The sequence below is a fragment of the Sceloporus occidentalis genome, unplaced genomic scaffold (genome assembly GCF_023333645.1).
Source record: "Sceloporus occidentalis isolate IW3139 unplaced genomic scaffold, rSceOcc1.0.p SCAF_6, whole genome shotgun sequence".
Taxonomy (NCBI): Eukaryota; Metazoa; Chordata; class Lepidosauria; order Squamata; family Phrynosomatidae; genus Sceloporus; species Sceloporus occidentalis.
The window spans coordinates 27,258,623-27,270,719 of record NW_028316986.1 but is presented as its reverse complement, the minus strand read 5'-3'; the positions used below and the strand labels follow the sequence as shown (position 1 = coordinate 27,270,719).

Below are 12,097 nucleotides of genomic sequence, written 5' to 3'. Positions count from 1 at the left end.
AACTTTGTTTCATTCACAACATTATTTAAATATGTATAAAATTACCTTCATATTAGGTGTATATGAAACATAATTGAAATTTGGGTCCCATCTCCAAGATATCTCATTATGTACATAAATGCAATTACAGTGGACCCTCCACATTCGCTGGGGTTAGGAGCACAGGGCCCCATGAAAGTGGGAAAATGCAAATTAAAAAATGCTTTTTTTTAAACCTGAAAGAACACCTCTCTAGGAATCTCTGTGTCCTCCAAGGTAACTCTGTGGTCAACAATCTGCTGAAACTTGATCAGAATTGCACTGGAGAATCTATAAATGCCTAAAGAAGTGTTCTCTCTAGGAATCTCTAGGCCCTCCAGTGCAGCTTTTGGAGGAAGTTGATCACAGAGTTGCACAGGAGGAACTAGAGATTCCTGGAGAGAACATATTGATCAAATTATGAATAATCAAATCTGCAAAAGTCAAAGCCTCAAATGTGGAGGGCCGACTGTAAAGGTATTCCAAAATCCATCCCCTCCCCAAATAATAACCCAAAATCCAAAACACCTCTGGTCCCAAGCATTTTCAGATAAGGGAGATTCAACCTGTACATGACCCTGTTGCTGGAGTTCTAAATTATTTGGTTTGTTTACATTAAGAATTTTCCTACTATTCTGTTCTGTATTGTTTTATCACAAATTTATATATGTAGTTGACTCAGTATAGTTTCTTCAGTTTGTTTCCATCTTCTTTCCGCTCTTACATTGACAATATATACACATATATTGATAAATACTGTGAAATCTTGATAGGGTCAAGATTTTTCTGTATAGTATTTTACAAGTGTGCATGAGTAGTTGGACATATTGGAGTATTGCTGTAATCTTGATGTGACTTGCATGTTGTATAGTGTTGTTTCTTTTGTGGTATCAAGTTACTTCTTGCCTATTGTTTATGAGTACACAGAAGTAACACAAGACACCAAAGGACAGTGGCAAAGGCAAACATATGAGGACACCAGGATTGTTTTTTAAGTCACTTATCGGTGTGTATGTTGGTAATGTATAGGGGAGGAGTCTCAAATGAACCATATAACTAATTAATGTTAGAAATTATTTTACTTCAAGAAGAATTCAAGGAAAAACACAGAGCAGAGTGAACCCATGGAATGGGGGAAAACACATCATAGGGAATTGTGCTCCCCCTGATCTGTGTTAATATCTGTATCTTACATTATTTTTGCTTGTTATTTTCTGTCTTAAGTTTAGGAACACAGAAAAAAGTGACTTTGGACAGATTAACAATGTGTTTTCAAATATAAAGGGAGATTGTTCTCTTACAGCACTTGTATTTTTGTTTGTTTTTTATAGGTATCTGGCCTTCTGAAGAGGTACTAGCTTACTACTGCCTCAAGCAACATGAAATGTTCAGGTAAAAAAACAACCCATAAAGGACCGATTCTAATCCATTAGTTATATTTGCATAGTAAAGATTGCTATGATTTAAGTCATCAGATTGAGTTTTTAAAAGTTCAAGGTGAAAGCATGTTGCTCTTAACAAAGAATTTGGAGCTGCCTTTGGGTACTAATATTGCACAGCAAGCTTTCTGCTATATGTCAAAGACTTTTGATTTCCACTCAAGGCGTTTTATTTCACTTTGATTTTTGGGAAACAAAAGTGAGGCACCAATCGATCAGCACTGATTGTGAAGGTCGGGGTGGGGAGGATAAAGGCATCCTTTGCTCTGACTTCTTTTTTGAAAGTCAGCAAAGAGTTCACTTAGAAGGTAGAGTGTGTTTTTTTAAAGGAAAGCTTTGATCCTAGAGCCTTTCTGTCATTCCCTGCATGTTTTATGCCATTGTGCTCTGTGTATTTTACATATTTATACACCACAGATTACTAGACTCCACACCTAGATATGCTGGTACAGTATGAAAGGCACAATAGACCAAGTTTCTTGGCTTTGGTAGGCTGAAGAAATTTACACTTGATGGATTCCCAGGAGATCAGTTGCTAAGGGACTATGAGAATGAACTGGGAGGTAAGGTATAGCTGCATTGAAATGGAAACTGGGCAAATTTTGCATCTGTTTGCAAGACACATCCTGTCATTCAGTCTAGGGGAATTTCAAAAGAGTATAAGCATGGTTCATGCTGAAGAGTGGCACAAGTCATCCTGGATGCCAAGACAACCAATGTTCACTATCATGGTAAGTTGCAGAGATTGCAAATCATTACCCAAGTCTTAGGTGTCATAGCAGGGTGTGAGGTTCTTCAATGATTTCTTAGGGATAAGCTGCAAAAATGTTGGACAAAATTGGGTAGTAGTTGTCAGTAATCTTTTCACCTTTTTGAAACATCAGCAACAAAATAAGTGTGCTATGTCTGGGCATTCTGAGAGTGAAATATAGGCCTGATACAGACGAGCAGAAAGGAGCGCCGAGATGCCGCCCTTTTTGCCCCACATGGAGGCTGCAGCAACTAAATGCTGTGGCCTCTGGGAACCTTAAAAACGGGGGCCACCATGATGACAACACGTGGCACAGTGTCCAAATGGCGCCACACCGAGCGGACATCATCAGCGCGCACAAGGGCACTGATGGTGGCACACACGCTTCCAGCGGGTTCTTCTTAGGGCATGCATGTGGCACCATCAGTGCCCTTGTGTGTGCTCATGATGTCCGCTCGGTGTGGCGTCATCATGGTGGCCCCCGTGTAGATGGGGGCACACCATTATGGCATGGTAAGGCTTGGGAGCGTGTGGTCGCTCCACTGCCCCTAGCAATAATCTCGACCCCAGGACGACACTTTTTGCCTCTTTGTATCGGGTCATAGTTACCAACAAAAGGGGGCTTCCAGAAGGAGCTCCATTGTTGCTACCACTGCAGATGGCAGTGCCAAAATAAACATGTGTAATAATAATAATACTAAGGAAAGGCCATTATACATCTGCCTGTGGTGAGGCACCAAGTTTTTTCACACACCATGAAGCTGTCTCTCCTTATTTGAGGGCATCCAATTTTCACCCTACACCTATGTCTTTAAATACATTTTTTTAAAGACTTTATCACCGCTATTTAGGTTTCTTTTATTAAAAGTAGAAACAGCAGCAATGTTGCAAAGCAGCAAAATAGAGATCATCGTGATTGCCAAGAAAAGGCACCCTGTCTTGGCAGACAAAACACTCTGGAGATGTTGTAAAGAGATAGTTGCACCAGTCCAGTTGCTATCTTTATAACTTGTACTTGCAGTCAGTGAACAGATACCTCGAGCAAGTCCAAGATTGTCCATGACTGGACTTTTTAGAAGTGCTGTGTCTACGATCGCTTGCGAGTGTGGGAGTTCCTTGCCAATCATCATCATTGTTGTCATCGTCATCATCTTCATCACCATCATTTGCATTTGCTTTAATTCCTAGAAGTTCTAGGAACATAAGAAGATGTCCTCTGACTTCCTGGAGAAGTCAAACATTAATCCAGGGATTTTCTGTGTGTAGTGCATGTGCTACTACCCATGTCTGCAACTGCAGGAAACCAGGCTCTTCATAGAATCTATTAATGAGAAAATGATGGGTATTCCTAGGGTTGCCATAATTGTCCACTTTTACCAGGGACAAAATGTGGAACAAATTCAAGACCAAACTGTAGGACAACTGCAGGACAAAACTCAGCCCAAAATGTAGGACATTGAAGAAAAATGGTGGACCTTAAATGTCCTACATTTTGAGCTGAGTTTTGTCCTGCAGTTGCCCTACAGTTTGGTCTTGAATTTGTCCTACATTTTGTCCCTGGTAAAAGTGGACAATTATGGCAGCCCTAGTTCCATCTACTTGCCTTCTCTCCACTTCCCAAGACGTACTGGGCATTTCACAAAACTGCAACTAGTAAGGCAAACTGCATCCTTACAGTTCCATAGTAGGCATGTCTATCTTCAGTAGCATATAGCCTGCCTTTATTTCTATCTTAACTCATGGACAAAACTTTTCAGACTATAGTCCCAGATTAAATTTTCTTTTAAGGGATCATTTCTGGTGACCATCACACCTGACTGAAGCAATAATGGATTATCAGCTCAATATTTCAATCTACCCATTCTATGTCTATGCATGAACAGTGTGCTTGGTCTTCCAGACTGTGTTAACATCCTCTTTCATTTTCCGTACACTGAGGATTTAACCCTCTCTGTCTGTTAGCATTGCTCTGTGTTACCACTTTACAAACAAAGTCTATGTACATTCAGCTCTGGGAGCTGAATATAAACCCTGGGAGTTTTTGTGTCCTTTGTCTTTTCTTAGGGAATATCCCAACCCCTGTAACAAGGTAGCTATGTGAGCTACTCCACATTCACAATCATCAAACACTATGTTGTTGAAACAAATATTTGCACTGTTGTTGCTATAGGAAAAATTGTTATTCAGTGTCTTCTTAAAAACACATGAATCTGGCTTAAACCAGGACTTATTATCTATCCATCTAACCTATTATTACCTTTCACAACAGGCAACAGAATTCCGAGATCTCAGGCAATGTCTTTCCCATCACCTGTTACCTGATCCCTTGTCTTTTCTTTTTCAAACCAGTATGTCAAAGATCGAACCTGGGACATTCTGCAGGCATAATATGGATTCTGCTATTTATCTGTGTTTCTTTTGTTTGTTTGTAAGATTTATGTTATTCACTTCCTTGAAAGTTAGCTTTCCTACCAGCCAGACAAGTTTACTGAGGTGTCAAGCAGACCAGCAATAATACCTTCCCATTTTGGGAGATGAACACATTGGTTGGAATTGGGTATAACACTTTCATTCTTAGTCCCACATCTGTAAAATGAGAGTAGCAACAATTAGATAATGGCAAAGGAAATATCTTAGTAGAGGAAATATCTTGCCTTGAAACATTGGAGCATGGTGCATCCCTTGGCTGGGCTCTGAGATGATGGTGACGGGATGCCATGGTCCCAAAGACAGGCATGCTGCAGTCATGAACAGGGCACCAGCAGGAACAGCTTTTTACCTCTCCTTTTCCCATGTGGCTTCGGTACACATTAGCCAGCCTCAGAGTGGCTTCCAGCTGCTTTGGGGGCATGAGTTGCATAAATGCCATGCCCCCAAAGTGGCTGGAAGCTACTTTATTTGGCCCGTCTGCTTCAGGTCTGTAAAAGACAACAGAGAAAGTATGAAAGTAGATTCACCCCATGCAGTTACATGACTACTTTGTGTACTGTTAGTGTCTTATAAATAATACTTCTGGTAGGGAAGCAGAAAGGAAACAAACTCATTTGACAGTGCAAAACTTGTGGATTAATATAGGCATGAAGAGAACTGTGAAGAGAACAGAACCCTTGTTCAATTAAAAATACTTGGTTCATATGGAGTTTTCAGCTGTGTACATAAGAAGTTTTAGCTTCGTATGAGAAAGTAAGGACTCTCATTTCAACAGAGAACTTGAACCCCAGTGCCCCCGTGGCATGTTGCCCAGCCAAGGAATGCACCATGCTCCAATGTTTCAAGGCAAAATGTTTCCTCTATTCAGATGATAGCTTGCCTCTGCCATTATCTAATTGCTGCTACTTTCATTTTACAGATGTGGGACTGAGGATGAAGGTGTTATGCCCAATTCCAACCAATGTGTTCATCTCCCAAAATGGCAGATCAACCTTTAACTGCACATGATATGCGAAATCTCATGAAAAGCCATGGTTTCTGTTGGCTTTGGCAGGTATTAATTGCTGCGGTGTACTGAAGAATGTGATCTGCCCAGTTTTGGTTGGTGAGGACTTTCATATTTAATTCTCATTTTATAAAGATCGCCAAACTACATATTTATTGAAAAGACTATAATGGTTTCCAAAGAGCTGTTTATGCTAATAGGGCATATTTTAACAAGCTCTATTATGTATAAGTATATACTTATTTACATGAAGGTTTTCAATAATATGCTTTAAAGAAATAGCCTCATTTGGAAATATATACTGCCTAAAGGCCAAGTAATATTTACTTGTGCTTCCTAAAGAATAAGTAGTATTTACATTAAAATGTGCACTTTAAGAGGTTTTGCTTAACTACTCCCTTACAATTTTTTAAAGATATAAACACAATGCATGGAAGAAGAATGAGAATTTAAGTAGCAAATTTGATTCCCTGGTCTTTGGGTTTTTTGTTGTTGTTTTATTTTGTTTTTAATTATAGCTACTACTTTGTTTCAGTACTTTTATCCCCACATGCATTTAAAGGATAAAGTTTACTTCTTTCTTAGATGGACAGACTAAGCAAACAATATGATGGATGGGGATTTCTGCAGGATCTATGGACAAGATTAATCGCAAGGTTCAAAGACTTTCTTTTGATTAAAAAAAACCCCACACCAATATGTTAGAAAAGCAATTGGTATGGTCATGTTTTATACTTAATAATAACCAGAAATCTTAAGAACAAGTGTGATGTAATGTGAAGTCGAAGGCTTTCATGGCTGGCATCCATAGTTTTTTGTGGCTTTTTCGGGCTATGTGGCCATGTTCTAGAAGAGTTTCTTCCTGACGTTTCACCAGCATCTGTAGCTGGCATTTTCAGAGAATGCTTGCCTGGAAAGGAGTTGGGTATATATATTGTGTGACCTGGAAAGGCAGGAGTGATTTGCATGTGTATTGTTCAATGAGCACTAATCAAGCAGACACTAATCCTCCTTTGCAGACCCTCCCGCCCTGAGGCCTGTCATTAGCAACATTAGCAAACCCACAAAAAAACTATGTGATGTAATGGTTTGGCATTGGACTATGACTCTGGAGAACAAATACCCAGTCAGGCATGGAAACCTATGATCTTGAATAATCCAACTCTCTCAGCCTCACAAAATTGTTTCTCTAAATATGGGCATTTTTTGCAAAAATGAGGGGGTTTGGAGGAAAGTGCTGGAGGCTCAGGTGGCTCCAATATATCCTTACAGGGCTGCATGCAGTGAATAGGCTACACTTTTTCTCATGTTAGAAGAATGAGCCAGGTCAGCCTTGGCCACACCTACTTCCCTCTCATATCTTGCTTACATAGGGTGGGCAGATAGTTAGTAGATATATAATATTTGTTTCCCGCCTTTTGTTTAAAAATTTGTAGTTGAATTGTCTTACAGATAGCTAAAATAATTTATAAAGGTAAAGGTTTTCCCTTTGATGTGATTATCTAATGTCCAACTGTAGGGGTGGTGCTCATCTCTGTTACTAAACCGAGGGAGCCAACATTGTTAAAGATGGCTCTGTGGTCATGTGGCCAGTATGACTGCATGGAACACTGTTACTTCCCCACTGAAGTAGTACCTCTTTATCTAGTTGCACTTTTACATCCTTTCAGACTGCTCGGTTGGCAGAAGGTGGGACTAGTGATGGGAGCTCACACTGTCCCATGGCACTTGGGTCACAAACTGCAGATCTGCCAACTTTCCAGTTGTCAGAGTCAGTGTCTTAACTGCTAAACATAACAAACAAACAGCTTCATTTATATACTGCTTCATACTGAACTAACAGTGTCTAAGTAGTTTACAACTGTAAGCTAATTGCCCCCAACAATTTGGGTACTTATTTTAGCGACCTCAGAAGGATGCAAGCCTGAGTCGAGCTTGAGTCCTTTCGCTGGTATTGAACTCACAACCTTATGGTTTTGAGTGAGTGGCTGCAGTACAGGCATTTAACCACTGCGGCACCAGGTCTCTCTCTGCTAAACCAGTACATCCCTACTATAACCATTAAAATCATCACTGTACAGGTTGAGTCTCTCTTATCTGGAATTCTGAAATCTAAAATACTCCAAAATCCAAAACATTTTTCATGGGTAGTTGAGATAGTGACACTTTTGCTTTCTGATGGATCATTCTACACAAACTTTCATGCACAAAATTATTTAAAAATATTATGTGTAAAATTACCATCATGCTATGTGTATAATATGTATATGAAACATAAATGAATTTCATGCTTAACTTTAGGTTCCATCTCCAAGATATCTCATTATGGCATATGCAGGTATTCCAAAATCCAAAATACTTCTGGCCTCAAGCATTTCAGATTTCATGTTTGTGGCCAGAACTATACAGAGGGGTGTAAGTACCATTTTGATGGTAGAGTATGCTGTACTCCCCTTTAAAAAAAAATTAAGATAGTGAGGGTTTGTTGTTGTTGTTGTTTACAAAAAAACATAGGAGAACAAAGAATGAACACACAGCAGTTCTTCTTGGGAACTCTTGGGAATCCTGTATCCTCCTGGCCCAACCCAGGGAAGAAATCAGTCTTGGCTAGTATGTATCATTGGACTTGCATTGCATCATTCTTTCATTCTTCTATCAGTCCACCTTATAACTGTAAAAATTATAATTGGACAGTTATCCTTCTCTGAGCATGATCTTCTTTCTCTGCCTTTTCCACCTCTATCCATCCAAAGCCACTTACCAAAAGAGAACACAATCGGCCCTCCTAACTCATGGATCTCAGATCCGTGCCCTCGATTACCTGTGGAGGGATGACCTCTGCTGTTTTCAGTGGCGTGTGTGCCCAGCGCCCATGCCCATACCGCATGCATGGGGCCGTGTCCCATTCAAGCCGATGAGGCTTGAATATGCATGAGACTCCCTTTGCTCGGTGTGTGTGTGTCCAGAACAGATCCCCCGTGAAAATAGAGGGACAACTGTATATCTTAGTCCTGTTTCATGGTAGATAGTAAAATCAAGAGTCTGGTTGTAACAGAAATTTCAAGAAACTTAAAGATCTAGGCCTGGCATAGCAATGATTGACAAGAGGACCGAGTAAATTGAAAATCCATAAGTTTATTTCCAATTGTCGACAAAGGAAAACATTGAACTCAGTGGAATTCAAGTTCCAAAAAGCTGAGACCCTGAATAAGACAAAATGGCTCTTTTTATATTATTGAAGACAAAGAAGCTTCTTCAATATACCTGATTGGCTAATTACAATTTAAACATACAGAATTCTTACAGTTAGAACAGAAATACATGCATACATTAAAACTGCATCATCACTCTTTATCCCCTCCTTTAGGAATTTAGTAGCTTCCTTCTAACCTTGCTTCTGAATGTCAACAATGTATCCTTATCTTAAATTGTGTATATTATGTCTAATTCTGTTGGTGCCAGCTTCTTACGGGTCATGATGCTCTTTTTACTCCTTTGCTCTAGTTTTTTTCTAAATTTCAAGCCTCTATTTTAAAAACTATCTCTCTGGCTGACAAAGGTGACTCCATCTTTCTATAGCTTTCTATTTCAACAAGGAATTTCCACCACATGGTGAAATTAATCTTTGATTGGTAGATAAGTGAGATTAATATGTATCTTGTCAGGAAGCCAGAATTAAGTTCTCATTCGAATATCAACAACCAAGTTGCAAGTTCTATAGAGAGAAAGTGTAACAGATAGGGCTGGTGACCAAGCCAAAGACAGAAGCTGCTTGCTGTATGCTCAACCCCTGGATGGGTGAGAATACTGTGTTTATCATACTATAAGGATGCCAGTCTAACAGAGTTCTCACTGATTACAACCATACACTGTGATGTGTATCCACACATTGTATGTGAAATGTGTTGAAATGCCTGAAGTGTATATATTTCTTCAAGTGATTAGTGTATAAATCCCTCTAGAGATGCCTGTTAGAGATTCCTCAACAGAAGATATGAAATAGTAGTCATGTGTCTAGATCAGTGTTCCCCAAATTGTGCCCTTTAATTGATTTTGGACTTCAGCTCCCAGAATCCCAAACTATTGGCCAAAATGGCTGAAGCTTCTGGGAGCTGAAGTCCAAAATCTCTTAAAGGGCACAGTTTGGGAACCACTGGCCTAGATGATGTAAAGTTGGTGTAAGATGAAGCTCCTCCCCAACAGGAGATAAACATATGTGTATCGGATGTTTTGGTCTACATCAATAAATAGCAGGAAAGACCTGCCTACTTACTATTCCATCATAAATGTACTGACATTCTAGATCATAAAGGTGTGTTAATGTCAGCTTGCCTATTTGGACAATATTACTGGCTTGGAATAGAATGTAATAAGATCTGGAAAGATGCAAATCATGTCTCTTTTCCTAAATTTTCAAAGGGCTGCTTATAGAGATACATGTTTTTTGGATCTTTACAGTGATCAGTTAATGCTAATGTGTGAAAGCAATTAATCTGTCTATCAAAAATTAGTTTCCCTGGGTTCAAAAGTCTCTCTGAAGATTCCTTTTGTTATATGTGAAATAGCAAGGAATCTTGTATTAATATATGTAGTGCACCATAAAGTCATTGTTTGCATTCATAGCACTGCTAATGGATTGGATCTGGATCCTATTACATTCTATTCCACAACTGTATAAATATCTTTTATAGCCTGAAGAAGTGGCTTTATATCAAGAAAGCTCATAATAAAATAAAAACCAGGTAGTCTTAAAGGTGCAGCCACATCCCTTTTCCTCCCCCTCCATCATGTTTATGCTGGAAGAGATTAACATGGCTACTTCTTTGAAAACTACTTTGTCATGAAAACTATTTGAAGAATCTTTATAGGTGATTGTAACAGAAAACAGGGAAGAAGCAAACTGTCCCTATAGTAAAGATTGCCAACATTAAGACTAGGCCTAGCATTCTCTAGGATATCCAAGCATCTTTTGAACGATGGCTAGCTAGCTCCTTGCCAAATTCACAGGGAGTGCTATTTTCAGCTCTCAGTGTAATAAGGCTCAGTTACCACAGATGCTAACCTGTTTGGTGGTTCACTATCAAAGTTTTATAGGTTTCACATTGTAGGCTTACTTTCAAAGTCACATAAATTTCTTAGATCTTCAAGCCAAGAAGGTGTCTGAACTCCAGGACCCAGTCCAGAACAACTGACTCCTGATCTCATCACACAATGGGTTTTCAAGACATATCTGAATAGATAGACACATAATTCATTCTTTTCACTGGGAGAACTGTGCAATCGTGATTTGGGTGAAAGTTGCATCTTAGCTTTCTTCGATCAAAGCAAAATAGTTGGCAGGATTTTTGTGGCATATTGGCTCATTATTCAACATACTGATTGGCTGTTGAGGAATCTCCTACAGGCATAGGTACTTTGTGCACACCAGAAAATGTCCAGCTAGCAGAATTTATAAGATTTCCAAAACCCAATACGAATGATACCCATGTACTGTGCCATAGGTATACTTTCATTCTCTTTCACTGCTTCTCTGGATTTTCTGGCAAATCCAAGAACAATGAGCAAAGGTCATCCAGTAGTGCTTTGTGGTACACTGCCACAACAGCCATCGTTTCCATCTGCAGTCATCATGTTTTTCCAGGTGTGCTGGAGGCATTCTCTTGCAAGATCTGATTTACCTTTCCCAGCTGCATATGGTCTGGTTGACAGCTTGGAAGCTGAATATCGGTGTCTAAAGTTGTAGTGGAAGGGTCCTTAATAACAAATATCTTCTCTTAGGACCTCAATTTATAACATATAAGTCAATAATAGAAAGGATCAAAGGGAGAGGGAAATGCAGGATTTATGTCCCGAATGCTGAGTACTATCACTGTAAGAATGTATATAGATGGCACCAAATAAGTAAATGTATTTTATTATATATTTGTAAATAAAGAGGCAGGCCTTCTGCTTTAAGCACATTCATAGGAAAGGAAAAAAACTGGCACAGACTGTACATATGTCTATTTCAATCCAAATATATATCAACTTTGTTCTGAAGCTGAATCTTTTATCACGTTTTTTAAAAACAATTCATCTACACATGACAAGTATCATGGGCACCATTCTTCATGAAGCTGTGAGTCTGAGTCTTGTTGGCCTGTGAAAGTTTTGAAAAACAGTCTCCAGTAAAGGTTACTGTTAAAGCAGCATAAATTCTTTGGAGTATATCTCCCCTAGAAGAGATTAGGCTTTTATGGTTAGATTGATTAGATGTTTAAGATTGACAAGTACTTCTCCCTGATACTTTATTTAAAAGCAGGATATTGCAAGATATGTTGGTGCCTTGAGGATATTGGTTCACCTGGACAATGCTTTTATACAACCGCAAAAATAGCATATCAATACGTCCTCCAAGAATCTTGCAAAAAAAGAAAACACCCTTTGTTTTCCAGGAAAACCCAGAGGAAATTC

The 12,097-nt window shown here is 39.2% G+C and overlaps 1 protein-coding gene across 4 annotated transcripts in view; it reads left to right on the top strand.

The window, feature by feature from the left end:
* Nucleotides 1-12,097, top strand: part of CAMKMT (calmodulin-lysine N-methyltransferase) — a 345,282-nt gene that overhangs the window by 263,919 nt on the left and 69,266 nt on the right. For all 4 annotated transcript variants that reach the window (XM_089529164.1, XM_089529165.1, XM_089529166.1 and 1 more), the window contains one exon: nucleotides 1,350-1,410. In XM_089529164.1, coding sequence (XP_089385290.1) covers nucleotides 1,350-1,410 — 61 coding nt within the window. The remainder of the gene's footprint in view (nucleotides 1-1,349; nucleotides 1,411-12,097) is intronic.